General features: G+C 38.1%; 1 protein-coding gene across 7 annotated transcripts in view; it reads right to left on the bottom strand.

Moving 5' to 3' along the window:
• Positions 1-3,714: 3,714 nt before the first annotated feature.
• Positions 3,715-23,493, bottom strand: part of srgap3 (SLIT-ROBO Rho GTPase activating protein 3) — a 61,595-nt gene continuing 41,816 nt past the window's right edge. For 3 of the 7 annotated variants that reach the window (XM_044123238.1, XM_044123240.1, XM_044123241.1), the window contains 16 exons: positions 19,836-20,057; positions 19,631-19,732; positions 18,881-19,078; positions 18,592-18,676; positions 15,964-15,991; positions 15,227-15,329; positions 13,506-13,566; positions 12,878-12,955; positions 12,639-12,773; positions 12,033-12,138; positions 10,975-11,202; positions 10,753-10,826; positions 8,320-8,500; positions 8,067-8,216; positions 7,653-7,965; positions 5,084-6,787 (listed from right to left, as the gene is read on the bottom strand). In XM_044123238.1, the coding sequence (XP_043979173.1) occupies positions 6,341-6,787; positions 7,653-7,965; positions 8,067-8,216; positions 8,320-8,500; positions 10,753-10,826; positions 10,975-11,202; positions 12,033-12,138; positions 12,639-12,773; positions 12,878-12,955; positions 13,506-13,566; positions 15,227-15,329; positions 15,964-15,991; positions 18,592-18,676; positions 18,881-19,078; positions 19,631-19,732; positions 19,836-20,057 (2,511 nt within the window). In that variant the 3' untranslated portion in view covers positions 5,084-6,340. Of the gene's footprint in view, positions 4,846-5,083; positions 6,788-7,652; positions 7,966-8,066; positions 8,217-8,319; positions 8,501-10,752; positions 10,827-10,974; positions 11,203-12,032; positions 12,139-12,638; positions 12,774-12,877; positions 12,956-13,505; positions 13,567-14,718; positions 14,750-15,226; positions 15,330-15,963; positions 15,992-16,073; positions 16,983-18,591; positions 18,677-18,880; positions 19,079-19,630; positions 19,733-19,835; positions 20,058-23,493 lie in introns of those variants that run through there. The other 4 variants (XR_006371228.1, XM_044123239.1, XM_044123243.1 and 1 more) reach the window with 4 other exon arrangements.

Here is a 23,493-nt window from a genome sequence, read left to right as displayed (position 1 = left end):
TGTTTATGCCCTGTGCTGCTGGTGTGAGGCTCTTTTCCAATAGATTAGAAAGCCAATTCCACACAGAGATGTAATCAGTTAATTTATGCAAATGTTGTTGCAAAACTGAAGGTATAGCCATATCCACCTCACTTTTAGTGAATCTTTAAAGAGTAAAATGAAAAATGACGAGCAGTTTAATGCTGATAGTCACAAACCATTTCTCTGCTGCAGTTTCTCCATCCTGTGGCCAAAGGATGAACTACAAAACAGAGTTTTGAACATAAATATAATGAGAATTTCAGACAAGAATGGCCATAGTTTCTAAAAAAAAATAAATAAAATAAAAAAAAAATAATAAAAAAACATTTGCAATGTGGTTTAATTTCTCTTTAGGATGATGTTAAAAATACATCAGAGAAAAATGAAAAAAAAAAAAAAAGTTTGACTTGTTTGAATTTACTAAAGCCACAAAACTCAGCAGAGGCAACATGAAAAAAAAATGTGATCTTTACTTAAAAACTTTTAATAAGCTACTTGGAATCACATGTTCAGTGAAAGAAATAAGTTTGGAAATCTGGGCTGTGGAGATGCCTCTCTTCTGAAGTTATATAAAGAATTCAGGTTGTGTACTATCTTCAGCTGTAATGTGTATTCACTTAGGAGAAGCATTACACAGAAGCCCAAAGCTTGAAAAGGGAGAACAAAAAGCATTTCTAACGAGAGTTTATTAAAGCTTAATAACATAAAAAAAAAAACACAGCTATGTCAGTAGAGATAGCTGGGAGATCCTGCAGATATTAGACCAAGACTAAAAAAATTATCCTAAAAGAGGCTTTAAGAAAGACAATAATAGATGGGAAAACGACTAAAAGCATTCCTCATGAATTCAAAACAGAATTAGATGAAAGACTATGAATCTTGAAAAAAAAAAGTAAAAGTCTGCCCAGATACTTTACCAAAGACCTGGCACAACTTTTCTCTTTTTAAAGGATAATGTCCCCACTATCAATGTCAAGATCTAGTAAAGAATGATGAGGAAAGCCACATTTTATGGATCTGACTGGAAACTTGAAATGACCACTGATGAAAAAGAGGAATTTAAAATGGCCAAAAGAGTAAATGGCCACTCTTAATTTAGGAGAGATGACAAAAGTGACATCTACCAGGGTTCAATAAAATATAGTAACTTGTTTTAAAAATTCAATTCAAAAGTTGAAACTATATTATGCACATTTCAAGTGTTTTTCTTATTAATTTGAATATTTTGTTGTTTTTTGTTTGACAACTGAACATAACTTTTAAGCACTAGGGCTTTTGGCACACAATTAATTTTCTAGATCCACAAAAGACCCTCAGTCAGAGAGCAGATCACAGAGGTTTATGATTTTATTTCGACACAGGAGTTTTCAACATCCGGTCAGTGGGATCAAGTACACTACATTACAGGTTTCAACCAACCAGACACTCATCAACAAACAGCATCACCAGACAAACAGGTAAAGGAGAAGGTAAAACAGTGTGACAGCAATTCACACACCGGTCCCAGACAGGGCCTCGCTCTGCTCTTTGACTCTGATGCCATCTTTTTGAACCACAGGTACATCACATCACATGTATAGGGAAAATGAGAGCGCACCAGGTGCCTTGTAGCGAACGCACAACAAAAGTCCGAACTGTTTCAGCCGTTGCCAACAACATCACAACAACTTATCTTTAAAAGGACAGGAGCTAATGGCTCAACTTCAGCACAGCCAGATTCACAGAGTAAATTATAGAAGAGAAAAAAATAAAGAAACGTTCAAGATGAATCTTTTAACTTTTACTGGTAGTTCATGTTTACAGCAGTTATTTTTTGCAGCTTACCCTGGATTCACACAAGTCTAGATGAGCAATTTATTATTTTTTTTAATGAATCCTCCAGGATTCATTGTGGCTTGATCGCTGAGTAGCAATAGAAAGTAGGACAAAAAGAAAACATCACTTTGAAATAACATGGCAACCAATAGGCAACATATTACAGTATAAAAGTAAAAAAAGGAACAAAAAGCTGAGTTCTAATAAAAAAATTGATATTGTGCACAAAAGGCACTCAAATGTGTTCTACTTACACATAAATAAATACAAAGTGTTAAATACGCTTACTTTATGAAACTTTTCTTTCTCATGGATTTAAAAAGATCTGAAATACAATATTAAATGAAAACAATTAAAACATATTGGATCAGTTTAAGCGTCATATAAGATTCAGATAATTCCCATCATGCCCTTGATGACTTGATAGCTGGTTTACTACATAGAGTGATACCAGTAAGAAGCAGAAGAGGGCGCTTTATGTCTTTGAAACACCATTGAGTTTAGCTTTAGAAGATTACTCTTCTCAACAACAACGCCACAGAAACACCAGTACATCCTTTTATGAGAGTTGAAAAGTGAAACTTACATCCAGCAAATATTTTCAGTCTGCATGGTGCATCTGTGGTCGAACTGTGAAATCAGTACCCAGTTTAGGATCTGAGTTAGGAGCAATCGTCACCCATCTATGGAAAGCCAAAAGTGCCAAAATCCAACAAGTAAATTATTTGTGAATCAAATATGTATATACGTATGAATGTGTAAAAAGCATTTCAAAAACACAATTAATTAATGAATTTATGAAATAAGTAAATTGTGCATCTGAACTCATAATCCAGATTTCCTTAGCTACATTTTCTATTGAAATAATTAAAATCATCAGCTGGGCTCATTAAATAGACAATAACATTTAATTGATTAACCTGCAAAGCAATTTTATTGCAGGTCAATCATCTTGTCCATAACACTGAAATAATTAAATGAGCTTTAAATATCTTACTTAATGATTAGCACAACTACATTATTTCATAAAAATGTATGAATATTTAGTTATCTACTATGTATAATTTAATCTAAGTGATTACAATGATATATATCTATTTTATGACTTGCTTTTGAATTGTGGCACTTTTAGGACATTTTTCCCATTCACTCAAGCAACTGCAGCAACATTTTATTTAACTGAATATTTTCAACCTTGTAAAAAAAAATAATAATAAAAAAAAAGAGTAACTTTTTAGTCCAGATGGACTCAATCTATCCATTTCACCATGGAAAGGCACCACGACACAGTCACGGAGTCTGATATCATGAGCCCCACATTACAGCGCAAAACATGCAGAACTGAGCAGGCTCTTTGGGTAACAGGTTACAAGGTCTCTGGACTACATGTGTCAAAAATCAGAAGTTACAGCAGATATAAACACTGAAATATTGTGACATGGATCAAATCCAGTAATAGAAAAATTGGAATGGTGTTAACTCTGAGCATTACTGTGTCAGCCAGGAAAAATAAACACAACGCTTGAAGTAAATAACATAGTCTGTTAACACCAGACTACGTTATTTATAAAAAATAGAAACTTCTCACATTTATCAGGATTATGGAGGTCCAAAATGCCATAAATTAGTAAATAAATAAATCATCAGATGTTTTTGTAATATATAGGTTATAGCTGAAAATACAACATTGGAAATGAATACATGTAATACATGAATAAATGTGTCAACAAATATTTAAAAGGCAGCAACTAATACCACATTAAATACCATTTTAAAGAAAATTACGTGTATATATATATATATATATATATATATCTATATATATATATATATATAGATATATATATATATATATATATATATATATATTTATCAAACAAACCTCACGTTTGATTGGTGAGCCTGCAGAGTAAGTCAGTTTTAATTAGTTTAACAGGACCAATGGCAGCTCTGACCACCTACTGACAGATAAAAAAAATAAATCATGATCTATTACAGCAAATAGCCATGAAAAAACATTAAATAGTGAGATAATTATTATTTTATTTTATAAAATACATATGTTTAGGACACTCTTAATTACACATGTTTAAAATCATCAATGTAGCTCTTTCCATTTTTAATTTACTATTGATACAATTCTGTAACAATTTCATGATTTATTTATTTAAACAATTTTGGCAAATTCTGACCTCCATACTAAATTTTACTGTAAATAAAAAGATTAATGTAAATTTGAAAAAGAACCTTAAAAAAACTGTGGTAACTAAAGAAAAGAAAATTAAATAAGCCTTTAATATGAAACAATCTAGATGAAAATGGTGTCAAGATAGAAAATATTTTAAGCAACATAAACAAAAAAAAAATCCTTTATTCAGCCTTTGCTCTTTAATGCTATTTCCAAACACACTCTAATTACAGAGTACATTGTAGAAGATCTAAACTGTATTTTACTATCAAATAATTTCCTTGTAATTTACTGAAAATAATACAAATGTGTTTTAAGATCTAAGCTCAGGTCATCCCATCTTCGTTTTAACCTGTACACGATAAAACACAAATTACTAGCTCTATATTCTGTACAAGTTCCCTTCAGGATTCCTTCATTAGGTGGTTTGTTCATTTTCTGCATTTCATATTCAGCACTTGAGAACAAACCCTGGACAGGGCCGTGTTCAGTCTGCTCTGTCCAACCATGCATTATGGAGGGAAAATATTTTGCTCTAGTACCATGGCACTGATTTGTCAAGTTTCTTCATGCCAAGATGCTTCATCTGCTGCAGTGTTGCCACACTCATGCCAATTTTTAAATCCAACACATAAAGATAACAAGGCATTTTTTTCCCTAGAAATGTTGGATACTTTAAGCTTGTTGCATTTTTTCCATCATAGTGATTAATATATAGAAGTTTCTACAATGGTTAACAAACTCCATCCAAAGTTTGCCCTTCGTTCTCCTTTCCATGCATGCAGAAATAAATATCATCCTGGTGTCACATTGTTCTTGTACTAAAACCAGAAAACATAAGGATGTTAGGTATGTTTGTACAAGTGCATCTCAATAACTAAGAACATAATTGAAAATTAAATATATTACTTTAATTTGATTTGAGAATTGAAAGCACAAAAGACATTCATTACGCACAAAGTTATGCATTTGAAATGTAAATATTTGATAATTGTGAAAATTATGGTTTACAGCTAGTAAAAACCGGAAATTTAGTCTCTCAAAAAATTAAATATTACATGAGACCAATAATATAGGGATTTTAACAATATGTTCAATCTTTTAAAATCAAGCATCAGATTAATAACTTGGACAGTTTGGCAACACAGTCCAGCCACCCTTCAGAAGGAGGGTATGCAATACAATTTAATTAATACAGAAGATAAAGGTGTCCAGGCATATTGTTAGAAAGCTAAGTGGAAGGAAAAGGTACTGGAAGGAAACGTACTAAGTCATTTGAGGCCGAGTGTGAGGTTTTGTCAGTCAGTGGTGATAAGTGGATAAGTGATGCTAATGCTAGTCTTGGTCCACTCTGTTTAAATGAATCAAAGTCAGCACAGTCATTTCCCAGGAAATTTTGGAGCACTTTCCCTCTGCTGAGAAACTTTATAGATTAGATTATTTAAAATTCTAGCAGGACTGAACACCTGCCAAAAGTATGAATACTAGCTTTGATAGTCATGACACCATTTGCTTGATTAGCCAACAAATTCTTCAGCCCCAAATACTACAAAGAATATCAAGTGCATAGTCAAAAGAAGAATGAGGGATCCAAAATGGATACTCACTAACTTTACAGCAGGATAATATTTCTGGATAAATTTTTTTTTTTTTTTTTTCAAAGATGATGTTGTAATTTGTGAGAAACTGAACATTGGGGGTTTTATGAGCTGTATGCCACAACCATGTTAAGAAATTAACAGAAACAAACGACTGTGTGTGATGAATTCATCCCTCTGTGTGTAATGAATAAATACAATTCAGTTTTTGAAATGATTATTAAAATAAATTGCTTTTTTAAAGATACTCTAATTTATCAAGATGCACCTGTAAGCAGAGCCATAAGTTTTGAGCCCTGGACTGTAAACAAAGGATGTTTTTTAGTGGTTTGACACTCGTCCACGTGACGTGTTTTCATACAGGAGAGATGGAAAACATCAGCTGGACTGGATGGTCACGAGTGGGAATCTTTATTTTTCTTCTTTTTTTTCCCCACTCAAGTATTGCTTCAATGGCCTTCAACAAATCTCCAAAACGAGAGCATGGCCACAGATTTCTGCTGAAGCTGAGGTATAACTGAAGTTTACATAGTCTTTTACACAGTAGGTCAAGTTTCAAACGCTGTATGACATTAAACCCCTACAGCATCGTCTGCTGCTTTGTCACCATGGTAACCTGGAGACTCCTGTATAATGAGGACAATATTTTTCTCTACTTTAAGGAATATTTTCTTGTTTCGATCATCTTTTCTCTCTTTCACAACAGATTCCACCTCTGCTACATGCTGCCAGTCTTATCCCCGGCATCACCTGAAACATTCACATTGGACCCTGAAGCGGAGCTGTTACTGGGAAACAGTTTTTCAGTGGGAGTCACAGCGGGACTGCCAACCCCCGAAGAGCTGGAGCTGCTCGAGCGGTGCTGCGTCGGAGCGGAGCGTGCCGGTCTCATGGCCGGGGGGCGCAGCTGAGCCCCGGCCAGCCGGGCAGACAGGGCGGGTTTGAAGGTGGTCATCATCTCAGAGGTGGAGCTGCTGCTGCGCCGCATGGCTGCGTCCGGGTCACGGATCATGATGGTGTGAAGTGGACTGCCGGGCTCTGAGCTCGCCGGGTTCTTCATTGGCTCCAGGGTGTCCAGGACCACATCGGGGGCCTGCTTCACGGTGTTCTGGCGCTCCAGCTCCCGTAGCTCATGGAGTGCAGTACTCATGGTCTTCTCAATGTCCTGAAAAAAGACAGAGACAGAATTTGATATTCAAGACTGTTTTAAAGCACCTTAAAATAGAAGGACTCTGTTAAGTTTAATTTATGAACTGCAGATCATATTCACAGATTACATTATGTACATTAAAAAACTAAGATTTACGACAGTGTCCAGGAAAGTATACATAACTTTTGAGCTCTCTTTTTTTAAGATATCAATTATAGCTGTAAAGTCTTTAAGAGTTAGTTTCTACTATTTTTACACATTTAGAGACATTTCACTCAAAAAAGCTTAATCTCAGTGCTGATGAAGAGCATTTGAGGAAATACAACAGAAAATATTTCCCTGGATTTAGTTTTGGACTTTATTTAGACTATTGTAACATGTGGATTTGATCAAAACTATGTCACTACAGTTCAGGATGGGCTTTTTGGCTTATTGTCCTCTGGGACATCAAATGGGACTTATAGTCTTTTGTCAACAATAATTTTCAGGGCCACTTGTTTGTTCTATGCAGCTCCTCCAAAGTGATTTTGGGCTGCTTCTATGATTAATCTCCTCCGTGTCCAGTCTGTTGGTGTAGGCTGACGTCTGCGCCTGGGGTATATTTGTATTTTACGTTTCTGATGTGGTTTCTTCATTCATGCTTTCTAACAAACCTCGCATGTCTTTAAAGAACAGCTGGTTTTACACTGAGATTAAATTATACGCAGATTAAATGACTTTTTCTAATTAGGTGACCACTGGTACACTCAGACTTTGTAAGGGGTGTCAGAGTAAAGAGGGCATGCCATCCTTCCAGATTTTGATTTGTTAAACTCATGTACAAATACTAATAAGCTACTGAAGATAAAAGTTTGCTGCTATAAGGTAGAAAATGTCTTACCTCAGCCAGAGCCTCGGTCTCCAGTGTTTTATGGTCCCCCAGGCTGCTGTGGCGAGTGGCCCCTGGTCTCAGTGGGTGGCCCTCTGGATATCCCTTCCTATCTGGATAGTTAATACTGCCTGCACTACCAAAAGTGCCAAGTCGCCTTTTTTCTGGACTTTCCATGCGAGCCTTGCTAATGGATATTTTATGAGGACTGCTGGGACAGGCAGCGGCACGCGGCGGAGTGTCAGGTACTCTGGTTGGGCTGTGGGTCTCCGCACCGCCGCTCCGACGGCGCGGGACTGCAGCGCCATCTGATCGTAGCCTGACCCTGGAGAGGAGAAGCCAGACAAATCAATTAGAAACACTGCAGCATATTTCTGACCATTATATTTGACCATATAAAAAATGCGGCTTTTATATTTTTGTCACCTCCCCATGACTCCTCCAAAGTTGTAATCTGCTGACTGCTCACACGGCGATGGGATGTCATTTTTGGAAGAACCCTTCTCTTCCAGTAACGGTCCACTGCTGGCTTCACTGTCTGCTTTCTGGCTGAGATTATCGGAGAAGGCATCATCCCTGAAACAGCAGAGTCAGATCTATTGAGCGGACCTTCATCACAGCCCTGCAAAATCCCTTTTCAAACATAGCCACTACTAAAACTGATGGCATTGTTACGTACAAGTCTTGCACAACAATATACTGATGGGGGATGAGTCCGTCCACGCCGTTGTGACGACCCTCCCACCAGTCCTCAGAGGCCCTGTGATACAGAAGCAGAGACGCTCCCTTCTTGAAGGACAGCTCCCGGGGACTGCGTCCTGTGTAGTCGAACTTGGCAATGGCTTCAATTTGTTCGACCTCTGAAGACACACGCGAGCAAAATTACATAAGATATATTTCAGAAAATGAAGCAACACATGATTAGAGACATACTGGCTTATTTTTTTTTAAGCCAGCAGGCAAAAATTGGCCTATTCATATTTCTGCCCCATTTTGGTTCTTTTCTCTGTTTTGAAACCAATCATGCTCAGTTATCAGAGTCAAGAGTCTTCTTACTGCTCAATGAGCAACTTATGATTTCTAACTGGAAGTCGTGGCTTGTTCAGGACATCTAATCTTCAAAGTCTTCCATGCAAACAAAGACATAAACATAGCTGTTCTATTTTTCTAGTGTGCACTCCTGTCTCCTTTCGTGAGGCATGTATGCACTAACCACTGTGCTGAAGAAGATAAGGAGAAGTTGGATTATTACTATCCTAAAAAGGAAGAATCCATGGCGGAGTGAGGTGCATTGACTCTAATAAAATACGGTAGTTACACATTTGTAAAAGCACTGAGATTGGTGACCATTATCCAAGCTTTTCTACGCTTCAGTTTGTGTGCAATTTAGTTATCTGACCACAATTACTGAACATGGCAATTTTCAATTTTTCACATTTCGGTTCCTTTAACTAAGATATCTGTCTATGTTGTTTTACAAATATAAGAAAGTCTGATAAAACTGCATAATTTACTTCAAATTGCAGAAAATATATGCCTATTTTTATGGCATATTACACTGTTTACACTGTTAACTTATCCACAGAGGGAATAATAATCTATGTGCTTAAGTAGAAACCTTTTGAAAATTGTCTTTACACTGGCTGAAGTTTACAATGAAATAAAAATGTAATAAAAAATTATTTCACTATAGACATTTCACATATATGCGTGTTTTGTTTTGTTTTTTCAAGAAAAAAATTAAACAAGTGAATAAATTTTGTTTTGAATAATTTTTTTTTTTTTTACGTCGCAGCTAAAAATGTGCCCTGCAGTGTTTTCCAACAGGCCAGCAGGGGTCAGTCAAAGTTAACTGTTCAACAGAGGTCAGCTGTGAGAAGGAAAAACACAATTTAAAAAGAAAACGCCCAGAAAGTTTTGATGTTCTTAACCCACCAGAGATGGATGTTTCAGCTGCCATTTGAGGCAAAATGGAACAGAGCTGTAATTCAAAGGCAACCTAAATTAAAAGACAGAGGCTACCCTCATCACTGCAAGGGATTCGCTCCCAATTAACATGAGTCTGTTTTGCTTCCATGAAAAACGAGCTACCGCCAGAGGACAATAAAAACTGTTATGTATGAAGGGCAACCAGAAAGGCTTGGCTTCCTTTTTTCAAGGGAGAACAAGAAAAGAAAATAGATAGGGTCAGCACTTTCTAACACCCTCAAAAACAAAAGTCATCTACAAAGCTAAAATTTTAAGAAACAGCACTGGAGAGATGCCTCAGTGTATAAGAAACACTTTGGCTCCAGTGCCTGGCCCGGTTATGTATTCAAAGCTCAGAGGACAAGCGAGGAAACACTATACAAAGGAGAATGTCCCGAGAGAATCGCTGAATAACACCGAACAAAGACTCAGCGCAGAGAGGGGGGAGGCACACGCTCATACACACAGCAACACAGATCAAAAACACTGCACTGCATGCCAGCACTGTTTACTCAAGTTGCCTTTAGCTTCAAACATCACCTAAGCCTTTTTGCCTTCAGAAGCTGCTGCAGCTCATACTGCACATACTCAAGAGTGGGAATATAGTCGATACAACAAGCCTGTCTACACTTTAAAGTATTTTGAGCCAAAAAGTCTGTAAGGATGTTCTCTTGTCTAAAATAAATGTTGTACAGTGCCTCCCGCATTTATTGGCCCCACTGGTAAATATGTGTAAAAGACATTATAACAAAATCATCTTTTATTGCAGTAGCAGAGCGTCACCCGGGAAAATCTGACTGTTTATTTTGTAGTTTAATATTTTATTTAGCTTTTTTGCAAATTTACTAGTGTTAGTCATTTGTATAACCCTTATTTGAAAAAAAAATTACTAAAAGATACAGCACTCAGGATTCAACAGCATTTCACAGGTCTTGAACAGACAGTGAGAGGAAACTGAGATCATTTTCCCCCTGGGCCTTCTTTCAATGTTTCTTCACTCCACATGTTTTCTGCCGGATTTAGGTCCAGGGACTGAGATCGGCTCATTGTATTGTAGAGGCTTTTGTTTCAAATGCCATTAAAGCTGAAAGCATACACATATAATAATGCCTCTTGCTACTTAACACCTCAACAGTGCATTTACCTTCATCACTAGTGTGTGGCTCAGTTCCATTATCAACTTCATCGATGGTTCCTGGTTCACTGTGGGGACTGTCACTACATAAAGAAATGTGAAGTGAAATTTCATCACTAATACCTTACACAGCCAAAACTATTTTCATGCACAAACTGAAATAATAAATCTTGCTGACAAATAGGAGAATTGGAAAATTACTCTAATTTTCATAAGTTTATCACCACTCACCAGTACTCTTCCCCACCCGTCATGCACTTCTCGTATACCGGCCCATCCAGCTCACGCTGATTTGGGAAGATGACTTCATGGTTGACGATGATGGTCTTGATGACTTCGTTGACATGTGCCTGACACGCCACAGGATCCTGGCCGTCCGGGATGGGCATCAGAGTGGGGCCAAAGCAGATGGCTAAATTGTAGGGATCCATCATGTTTTCATCGCTGTACTGGGAAAGACTGAGGAACAAGAAAGCAGAGGTTGTTGATTCCACCTGTATATGGCTGATTTGTGATATTGTTGAAGAGAGCAGCACTTTATTTTTTTAAACATAGCAAGAGAAATTGGAGAGACTAAAAAGCCGTTGAAAAAATCTGATGAAAGAAGAAAGAAATGTCTGTAAATTGAAGATAATGTCTTATTGGAGTTGTTGGGAAAGATCAGAGCTTTTCTATGAAAGGGACAGTGATAAAACATAAATCTTGCAATGGGACTTTGTTTCAAAGGAACACAGTTTCAAAAGCTTCATTTCACAGCAGTGACATTTGCTTTAAAAGCATTTGCAATCATCCGACATATTGAAATCCACTTATACAGCTTCCGCTACACAGTAACCCTTTTTAACCAAATCTTTCAGTGGAGCAACAGGAAATCATGATCACATTCTTTGCACATTATTAGCAGGCTAAGTGTGGGCAGAAACAGTGCAATTCCTCCAACAGAGCATAATATAAAGTCAGTGTCTTTGTTCTGCAGGCAGAAAGTGAAGGTAGCATTAATAACATCTGTTATTAGAGGAATATTACACCGCTGCAGAATGATATGAGTTTTCAGATGTGTATATAACTTCTCAAACACGTAAGATTGCATATCTGGTCTTTTCCTTCCTTTACTTGCAATCTATTTGGTGTTTGCTCAACACAGAGGAGAATTGCATTTGCATGCAAAATAAGGCACAAGATTCAATGTCGTATCCTCTGTAGGCACTATGCAAAGCACAAACTCATTTTTGCACACTGTTTGTTACAGAGGAGGAGGTGTAACTTGAGGTCTAAGGACTAAAACTCACTGATTGAGAAATGCAAAAAGGTATCTCATGACGATTATGACGGTCCGAGGAAGAGTAACAACTATCTGCTGGATGTGATGGGCTCTCTCTGCTTCTGACTCCAGCTCTGAAACAGCAGAAAGTAAAAGATGGCAAACATCAATTAAAAATAACTTCACTTTGACAAGGCCACTTGCTAAGCAAAAGAACATTGAAGGATTTTCCAGAGACATGTAATTACTACAAATGTTTATGTTTAAACTGTAGAGTTTTTTTTAGTTGCCAGTTCCTCTTTAGGTATTTTTTATTAATCAGGCCTGACAGTGTAGTCTGGAAATAATCTGAGATCACAAGTGAATGATGGGATTGGAAATAGAGTTTAGAAATGTGAATATTTCCCGCATATTTTTTCAATTCTTTTTTTATGTTTATCCAGACCTGGAAAATACCAGAAGGTAATTAAGCTATTATTATCAGCCTTGTTCTCTGAGGCAGATCATAGGCACATGGTGGTATGATTAGATCCATGTTGGGCATGACACAGTTTTAAGAAAACGTAAGGTGTCAATTTTCCTTTTTTCATCTTGTGAAAATCCCATCTTGTTTAAGTCTTTTCTGCTGACTCACTGATGGTGGAGATGAAATCCAGGAAACGCTCCTTTGGGAAGAGTGGGTTCTCCAGCCCTCTGAAATACAGCTTCAGCACTCCTGCCACTGAGTTAATATCGTGGTCATTCTGGTCATCAATCAGTGGGTCCTCACCTAAAAGAGAACAACATCTGATGAGTCAAACTTTGGTCTGAATTGGTTTGTCCTGTTTAAGTGCTTTGGATATTAAAAACTGGGAACACAGAAGATAAACTCACCTCTTTCAAATGAGTTTTTGATGTCGTTGACTTCCACCTGTGATCCTGGCACGCGAAATATCCCCTGCTGCTGCAACCCTGGGAGAAATCCAAACCAGATTTCACTGATTTAGAACTACGCTGGCTGTCACTATCTTGAAACCACATCACCAGCTTCATGACAGAGCTTTGGAAACATATAACACAGGGCAGGAAATGTAATCTAGTCGTAAAGAGAGAGATACGTATTTTTCCAGGCAAGGGCCCCCTTAGTGAGCCGGCAGCATGTGGTTTTAGTTAGAGGCTTCTAATCAGTTTTCTGTAGTTTCATTAGGTCCAGATCCAGAGCAGAGGCCTGCAGGCCACAGCAACGAGCTGAAGACAGATGTGAAGGTAGACGGGGAGGAAGTCTAAAGAGGTTAGGGGGCGGACTGAACCCGATGAAACAAAGACCAGTTGGAGACTCAAAACTCTGTGTGTGATCTGTTTTCAAGTTACAGTCAGCCAGCTGAGAGCTTCAAAGAGCGTGCCGGTCAGTTCTTGTCTGTTGTAAAGGTTAAACAGGAGCACAATGAACTTATTTTATTGTTTCTTTTTACTGCCTTTTTGCTCTGAGGAAACAGCGATAAAAGCACTAAGTGAAACTTACCGTACAGATTGATGTATCTGACGCAGCTTTCAACAACAAGAGGAATCGGTTGGCCTGAATCCTAAAACATTGTGAGACAAAAGAAAAATATATGGATATAAAAGACACATTAAATCTTAAGAATATTGCGATTGTAAATAATGATTCTTGTTGCAAGTACAGTGGCGTGCAAAAGGATTCATTCCCCTTGGCCGTCACAAAGCAGTGCTCAAATGGGAAGTAGAAGTAAAAGGATATGTGGTTTTAATTTGTTTTTACAAATAAATATTTTAAAACGTGGGGCATGCATAAGCATTCAGCACCTTCTGAGCCGATACTTGCATCTTATTTGATCCAGGGAGCTCTTTACACATGTTGGCAAACTGCAAATAGAACTTCTTGCATGTTTCTTTCAACAAGGACTTTCTTTTTGCCTCTATTTCAAAAAGGCCAAATGTGTAGAGAGATAATGTAAAAGTTATTCTTTTAGGCTGCTTTTCTGGTTAATGCTCTGCTTACTTGACTTGTTGGTTGTCAATGTCTTGGTAGGTCTGCTGGTATCCTCTTTTGTCTTTCAAACAATAGAATGCGTGGTTTTAATATCTTTGAAAAATATTAAAACTTGTTATTGTTTTATAACCTAACCCCACACTAAGTCTTTCAACGGCTCTCTCCCTTTGTTCCTTGGTCTTCAATATGCTGTTTGTTCACTAATGTTCTTGAATAAATCAGAGTTCTTCAATAATTAGGTGATTTCTGAGTATAACTGGTTGCCCTGGATTGCATTTAAGAGTACCAGAGTAAAGGGGCGAAGTTCAAATGTATGAGAGACTAGACTTATTTGAAAAGAAATTATAAAAACTCTTATGGTTTTTCTCCCATCTCTACTTGTTTAATCACATAGAATCTGTATAAAATGCATTCAAGTTTTTGGCCGTGGCATAAAAATGTAAATGAGTTCAAGGGGTATGAAAGGAATATGAAAACTTTGGCAAGCACTGTACCAGAGTCATCTGGCATGCATATCAATCTTTAACTGTGCAATATGTAAAACACAACAAGCAGAACATGTTTTATTAGATAACAGAAGGAAAGAAACAGAAAAAAAAACTGAAGTTATGCTAAATATTTTTCAAGTGCAGCACAGCAGAGGAACTATGAATAAGTACTATTAGTATAGCAATAGTCCGGTGTCCCTTGCAGCCAGAACTACATTCCCTAATGACAGTGATACCTGAATACGAGTACGGGCATTCCTTCTTCCTCTGGGAAAGAAAACAGCAAAGCAGAGGAAGAAGAGACAGAGAAACCACAGGGTTAGAAGAAAAACTCAGATTGTTATTGACCCTGCCGTGGGTTAAGGGCGGTTAAACACAGGGATTCACAAAAGGACGCTACAGAGTGCAGTCAGGACTGGGTGCAGAAAGGGACAGAGCAAAGATGCTGTTTTCTCCTGTATTTCAGTCATCACATCCTGACTGGGTTTAGACAGGAAGCTGAAGACACTAAATTGTTCTGCAGGGAAATAAAGGGACGATTGATAGCCACTGTATTAATTTAGGACTATGGAAGGAAGGAGCATTAGAGGTTAAACCAGGGTGTTATAACCAAAAGGCAGCTGGAAAAGGGAGGAGCGGAAAGCTACATTTTGTGAGAGAATAACAGTGAAGGTTCTGGCTGCGTTCCCTCAGATCCTCAGGGGATGCTCAGTCATACAACACCACCACCACCACCAGGGGTACCTTGATGAAGGTCTCCATATTGCCGTTAAACAGTTTATGGTTAAACATGGAGCGTGGCCTAGGTTTCCGCATTTTCTGTGGTTTAGGGGGAAGGGTGGGCGGCCTAGGAATAATTGACAAGGGGGACAAAAATACCACAATGTGAAAAGGGAGAAAGCAAAATAAAACCATACAGACATAGTAACTAATCAAAAGCTATAGATATATAAAACTTTCACTGAAATTTGACCTTTAAACTGAAGAAAAGTGAAAACAAACAAGAATTTGGCTCACAAAAATACTTCAAAACAATTACATCAAAATCATATGACAGTTTGGATTTTTACATTTGATTCTGTACGTTGCAATTAAAAATTAAAACTTCAAATTAGGAAGATAAATAATATATAAGCTTATCAGATTACTCTGTCAGAATTACTGGGTTCATACACATTTCCTTATCAAATTTCTAGAGACAAGTTTCTAAAAAATGGATGGATGGATGGATGGATGGATGGATGGTTTCATAAATGGATGGTTTTTTGGTTGAAAAAAAAAGGAAAATCTTTTAGGGAAGGGATACAAGGTAAATTGCCTAAAAACAAAATAGTTTTTAAAGTAATTAAAAATGTTTTTGTTGTTTTTCCAAACTTTGTAGGGACCCAAAGATGTGAAAAAGTAATTTGTTGGAACCATGTTTTTTATTAATTGAGTCAAATGCAGCAGCAGTAAAGCTGAGACTAGGACCAACATCTTACCTCGTTGTTCCACACTCGGCTCTTTCCCCTGAGGAAGAAACAAAGGAGGAACTTGTCATATTCTTTTGTCTTTATGTTGCACAATATGCAGAGTCCAATCAGTGTCCTATCCCACTAAAGGACTTCAAATCAGACAGAATCACTGCTGAAGACAAGATAAATAGAGCTGTGCTAACACCATTCAAGGGACAAAACCAGCAAACAGTCATTGGGCCCCAGGGGACACAAGAGGCCCCCCTAAAACGGTCTCAGGCGGTCTCCTGGAGATGATGAAACAGGAGTAGCTGCAGTGTGTGCCGGCTGTGGAGGGAGGGGTCCATCTGTGGTGACATTGAATGATGTCTGCACTGGTTCACCGAGCCTTTTGTTGTGGCTTTCCAACAGGACAGGCACAGATTGATTCCCCACAAATAACCTCGTTTAATTCATCAAACAAAAGATTTGAACTAAAATGTGTTTTAAAAGTGAGGAAAACATTATGACACCCCACCCCTAATAGCTGGTTACTCCCTTTAGGCAAAATAACTTCTGTGAGATTATTCTTGTTGCATTACACCAGGATCTGACATCAGTCGAAGAAAAATTTGATCCTCATTTTAGCCATAAGACGTTTGAGTGGTTTCTTACTTTTACAACCCATTTCAAGCACAACTGAACCTTTCAAAATGACGATGACCTAAAACAGCATTAAATCTGTCAAAGAGGAGCAGAGAATTAAACTATGTTTCAGCTTCAACAGTTTAACAGACGGGTTTATATTTTATTCAAACTCCCTCTGATACACTGTAGATTCCATGGATTCTATGACTTGGACAAGTCCTGCTGCAGCAAAGTATCTCCAAACAACATTTCCACCTCCATACTTCAATGTTGGTGTGAGCTTCTTCTCCTGGATTGCTGCATTGTTTCCTGTTATTTATCATGGTGTCTTGATGATTCAACTTTAGACTCCTCTCTCCAAATAAGGTTAATTCAGAAGTCCTGGTCTTTGCCCATGTTCCAAGTGGCACAATGTTTTTCTTAGAGAACAAAGAAAACTCACATTAAACTTAGACCTTGCTACTCTTTTCTAATCAGGAGTAGCAAGAGCCTGCTGACATTTTAGTGTTTTTGGAGACTTATTTTAGGATTTTAAGGTCTGCGTTCAACATGAACTTGTTTGAAATGTTTGAAAGTGTCAGTAGGTTAAATTTCCACACAGAAAAAATCCATGAAGAGAAAGCCGTCTCTACTTTTAAACAGCTCACCTCAAAATTAAAGACCTATTCAAACATTAGAAATAGTAATCAACTTTTTTTTTTCCCCCACAAGGGGGTCTTTTGTGGGCTCTACTGTCCCTTATTCGAAAGTAGGCTGACGGGAAAAGGGGAAGGAGAGGGGGGAAGACATGCGTCAAACATCAGCCAGGTCCAGGAATCGAACCCACGACCGCCGCGTCAAGGACTGAAGGCCTCCAAATGTGGGTCGCGCTATCCCCTACGCCACCACAGCACGCCAGTAATCAACTTTTGACAAGACAACAACAGATAGACTGAATGACCACTTGCAAAACTTAGGTTGAGATAAATACATACATATATATTTAGCACAGAACCACTTGGTGCCGGACCTTGATATGATGTTTTTATTAACACACACAGCAAGATGTAAACGCCATGTGGGACTAACCAGTTTGATCCTGTTCCCTCTGTCATCCTGACACCACCCACACACATGCACAAACACCCTGTTTTGAGCGTGAGGCAGCCAGCTAATGAGCACGACTCAACCGTGATTTATCGACTAAATAATTAAACATGGGTGGTACCTTTTGAGCACCATATGGTCTGCTCCTGCGCTCCCTCAGCTGCTCCGCTGTGGACACTTGACCACAGAATATATTGTTTATGACTGTAAGAAGACTATAATATTTTTCCAGCGTGCAACAAACCAAACGGCAATTTGAAGTCATAAATGAATGGGTCCTGAGTGTGAAATACATGAAATATATGCTGAGTTCCTGTGAGCAATTCAGCTGCCCATTTTCATATTAGATGCACCCCTGATGGAGGAGCAGCTGCAGAAATGGGCCCTGGTTTGATCCAGCTGATTGATTGGGTGGAAAGCTGTTCATCACGACTGAGGTGACAAGGAGGCCCCTGGGGAAATAGGTGGAGCCAAGGTAATCCCTCCCCCTCCAGCCTGGAGATGGAAACCCTCGCAGTGACTACTGAGTATATTCACTAAACGGATAACACTCTCACCAGCAGAGATAGCACAAAGAGAAACGAACACCTCAAAGTAAGTGTGGTCTGTTTCCAGTGTGACATAACTCTTTTTGAAACTCACTTCTCTTTTCTGTTCCCTGCTGCCTTTCAAAAAAAGCCTTTTGTGGAAATGCAAACAAACAAATTGATTGGCCTCCGTATTAAAAAAGAGTAGAAAGACCTAAAATAAATCAACATAATCTCACAGCAAAAATCACTTAACCTGAATATAATTATGCAGTGGAGAAAAACCGTTGCTAAGAAACTATTGTTTTTGAAATTAAATTGTGGCTATAATTATCTGTACCCCTAAATAAATGTAACCAAAATGTTTTTGAACTTGAAAAAAAAAACAAGTGTGATAAATAAAAAGTCTATTTACCTTCTCCCAGCGTCTGCTTCAGTAAGTCATGCTTCGCCTGTAGTTTGATGATGAGGTTACTGCCATTCAGGTACTCTTTAAATTTCTAGGAGGGGAGATGGAAGTAAAATGAGTTAAAGGAGTCAAACGGAGTTAATCTATCATAAAAGTTAAACAGTACAGGATCAAAGAAAGGGCAGAAATGTAATTTATTGTAGCTCCAAGTCCATTTTCAGAGCATGTGGAAGAGCAGAGTGACGCTCACAGCGAGCCGCCGGTCATTAGGAAGCAGACGGGTCGACAGACTCACCGAAAAGTAGAAAGTTTCAGTCTCTTGCTGGTTTGACCGCCTCTTGGCTATGTTGAGCTTGCTCATGTATGACTCAGAGGCCACAGACTTGATGGATTCAGTGGAGCGGCTGTGCTGAAAGGCATCTGACACGTCAAAGTCCTCCACTGTCAGCATGTCCTGGAGTGTTTGCATGGTTGCATCCAAGGTCTTCCTCACCTGGTTACCAGCAGAGTGTGGGAAGGAGTGAAGATAACAAAATGTTTTTGTTTTATTTTCGGGGATTTTATCAGCGGTTCAAGTAACTGTTTTGAATCATGACTTGATGATAATAATAAATCTGCCTAGTATTCTGAATTAGGCAGATTAGGACATAATAAAGGCATAAATTGAGAGCATCCTGCAGACTATGATGAACCACAATGTTTTTGACATGACAAAGAGGCTGTTTGATTAATAAATGTCGTTCCCTGTAATGGCGCGGCTGTTCAATTTTCTCTGTTAATACAACACGAGAAGATAGAGCTCCAGAGTCATTACCACCTCTGTTTACATCTGTCTGCGCTTTATAAAAGAAAACCTTGGCTTCTTGACAAAACAGCCAATCTCAGGGACATATTGGGTTCGACTCCTGCAGAGCTGAGGGAATTGGGGAGTAATTGCAAAGAGAACAGATGGTGATGTAGATATTCTGCTTGGTGTTTTACCCCTAAGCGGTGTGGTAGTCTAGGGAAAATGAGAAGCATTCAGACAAATCTCATAAATCCTTACTTCTTCGTTCTCGATCTTCAGTGTTGCTAACCGAGACTGCAGTTGGTGGTAGCGCATCAGGAGCTCAGTTTGCACCGGCTGCTGGGCGCTGACCTGGCACACCTATGGAGGACAGACGGGTTGGGTTACGCAAAAAAACCTGAAGTGTTCAGAGTTACCTTATAAAAGCCAGATCGAGGGAATGAAAGCATTTAGATCCTCTCACCTCATCTCCCATGTGTGGCAGGTATTCAAAGCGCATCGGAGGACAGAACACCTGGTTATGCATATCCATGATCTTGTGCTTATCACTGCGAGAGTCCAGGTTGTCCACCGCATTCTCAATGATGTCCAGTCCCTCGTGGCGCGACGTCTCCAGGTTGTACTCTGCAGACAAGTACGTCCTGAAGGTGCGCGCCAAGCTGGCATGGTAGCCAAGATCACAGCACTTTGAAAGAAAAAAATATATAAAGGACAAATGACAATAAAAATTATAATTAGGTATCTTTAAGAGGGACTGCAAAGGAGGAAAAATCTTTTCGGGATGAATAGCTTCTTAGCAGAGTTTCAACAACATGAGAAGTTAAAATACTGTGTCTTCAGCTTGTCTTGGTGTTTAGGCAAGAACAGATTGGTCTCTATAACGATATATGAAGCTACATTCTCAAAAGTACTAAGATTTTCTGTTATAAGGATTCCTAAGGTTTATTGTATTGAACTGTTATTCCAATATGAACAGAATAAAACAAAGTGATAATGTTGTATATAGTAGGTACTTAAGCACTTTGTATTGCCTTGTTGCTGAAAATGTGCTACATAAATAAAATTCACTTTTAAAGTTGGAATAACTACCTCTATTTAATTAAGACAAAAATGAATTAGAACCATGTACTTTTATCTGAAACTGTAATATTTTAATCACACAATTTTAATCTTATAATGCAAAAATATGTAAAAGTCTTCCTCACTATGATAGTATAGAAAGCCCTTGTACAATACGGTACATTATTCACAGCACCTCAGAGTGTACTGTATGTTCAAGCCTCTTTAATTGAGTAAATGCCTAATCATGCCCTGCTACATGGTAATGCTTAAAAATAGAAGAATTACAGGAGCTGCCACTGCGCTACACGAGGGATAATTACAGAGTCTTATCACACAGAGCTGTATGAAGTAACCTAATTAGGCAGAGGATCCTACTGATGACGTTTAAAGGGAGCTAGGGGCAGCTGACAGCACTGTAAATCACCAAGTAAACACTCTTTAAGACTCTTTAGCGCTGAGGACGTTGTCTCACCCCCTTCTTCTGCACAAGCATCATTTCGACTCTCTGTCAAGTCGGCTCACTAGACCCAAATCTAAGGGGAGTAAATTGGCCCCTTTTTAAAAACAAGCAAACACACTGAGAATGTGTGCATACAAATCCAGAAGCAGCTGGGAGCAGAAGGTGATTGAGGAACTGTGAGACACTGTGAAACATTTGTGAAACACTAATAACCAACTCTTGAGTCACTTTGTGAGACAGACACCGAACCACATGCTCAGCTTGTATCCGCTCACTCCATGCAAGTGATAGTCAAACTGTGCACTGTGTCTGAACGTGATCTCTATCAGCACTGAAGATCAGAGTCCTGCTGAGTCTCAGATCCAGGAGAAACAAGATGGTTTCCATCACGGCCACTGGATGCTGAATCAGCTCTTTTACCAGGCAACAACATTCAGAGGTGCATGGAAGATGGCCCAATAAGTCTTCACTTGGGTGAGGGCAGTTTTTTTTTTCCTTTCATATTGTGAAATTATTATTTGGTTTAAATTGCAACATTAAATTAAAATCCACAATTTAAGATTAATGAGCCAACATTAATCTACTAGCTAAAAAACTATACAGACTTGTTTCTTGTTGTTAAATCAACTTCGTGAACTTTAATTTCTGAGTTAAAGCAAAATCAAATTTCTTGTTGACAGAAATTTTCAAGGCAGCAGATGGACTTTCATTTTCCAGTTAAACCACCTTCAAACGTCTTACAGTGAATCCATGCACTGTTGGTGTCTCTTATTCTCATCACTGTTTTACATGCAAAGCAATTTAAGCTAGTTTGATTCACAACATATTAGTTTTCAAGATATTCTGATACCCACATTAGATACTCCATGCCTTGACACTACTAAGTAAACACTTGCAAAGGGATCATAACTTATCAGCTGAATTTGAACAGCCTATTTCCTGTAACGCATTTTGCTTCCCTGAGGTAAATAATCAAGTCCAAGTGCACAATGTCTCGCTGTGACTTAGAAATGACAAAGAATGCATTTTTTTTCCCACTTACTGTGGTGGAAAGATAAATGAGGATTAGTTTAAATAGATGCAGTTCACCAGGATTTGCAATGACATGGACCATTTAGTGTCCAGAAACCAGATCAACAGCAGCAGCAGCCACACAGTGAGGCAAAAGGGCAAATGCTCTGAAAATGTTCATCTGTCATCTTCAGATTATTAAGTGACTGCAAATAACTTCCTACAATTTTTACAATAAGATGTGTTCACTGAAACATGACAGTGCTTCTAAACTGATTGGACTGTAAGCTGACTTGAAATATGAGGAGCTGCAGTACTGGGAAAAATATTTCACCTGTTTTTTACTTTCTGTTGCACATAAATGTTTAAAATAATGAAACAAGTCTCAGTGTCAGACAAGAATGACCAGAGTAATCACAAAAGGAAGAGTTCAAATGACGTGGTTAATCAGTATTAATTTATGATGATATGAAGATGGGCAGATCTATTTTCAACACAGGCCAACGTTGTTTTAAATAGCTTTCTTGCTTTGAAGACCAACTTTTTGTTTGCTCTGGTTATCTTTGTCTGATTAAAAATAGTTTGACAATCTGAAATAGTTTCGTGTGACAAAAAAAGCAAAAACTGAAACTGTTGCAGAACTGTATGCAAAAACCAACATTACTACCATACATTTACTGCTGAACTGTCACATAACGTCAAATAAAAGCCTATATATCACAGTTTTAAATTTTCCTTATCAGCTGTAATCCCACTCTTTACATTGATCAGCTCTACGTCTGCTTGGTTTTTCATGGTGTGACCTATCATTTCTGCTAAACCAATATTTTTTTTACTCAAGGAAAGAGTTTATCAAGAAGCCTTTCCAGTTTTCATCTTCCATTTTCTTTTCCAGTCAGATCTCCAAAACATGATTGTGTTGAAACACACATTTTATCGAAGCAATCAAAAGCAAAAATAGTTTAAACAAATTATCCATTGTAATAACAGAATAAAGTGGCAGGAAATAAACATTTTCATTGAATTCATTATGACTGTGGTGAAACAAATTAGACTGTGGCAAAAGGCCACAAGCTCTGTAACTGAAGGGAAAACTTTGGTAAGTAGTGGAATTAATGAATCAATTTTGCACCTCACTGCAAAAAGGTGCACTGTGTGCAAAGACAAAGTAAGTATGTGTTCATTAAAAAGGAATGTTTTTCATTTTCCATTCCTATTAATGTTCCTTTGGTCCCTGAGGGCCGAGCAACTAGAGTCAATCAGACGAACAGTTTTAAGCATACATTATGAGCTGAGCAACCATTTTAAACACCGATGAAGAGTTTATTACAGTTATCTTACAGTTAAGGCACTACTGCGCCAGATCTGCCTTCATTTGTATTTCACTGAATTTTCCTCTGCAGAACTCCTAAAAGCAACCAATTAACAGCATGACAGAGACAGACAGAACGAATAACATTTTGTCAACACTGACGAAGCCTCATTAATTTATCAGTGAGAAGCATGCTTACACATCACTGTTGAAGTAGAACAAATGCATTGCGTCAACTGTCGACAGCCACCAAAAGTTAGTGTCAAGGATTGTTAC

This window comes from Gambusia affinis, linkage group LG07 (assembly GCF_019740435.1).
Source record: "Gambusia affinis linkage group LG07, SWU_Gaff_1.0, whole genome shotgun sequence".
In the NCBI taxonomy this organism is placed as follows: Eukaryota; Metazoa; Chordata; class Actinopteri; order Cyprinodontiformes; family Poeciliidae; genus Gambusia; species Gambusia affinis.
Note: the sequence above shows the minus strand (reverse complement) of the source record. Positions and strands in the feature narration are given on the sequence as shown.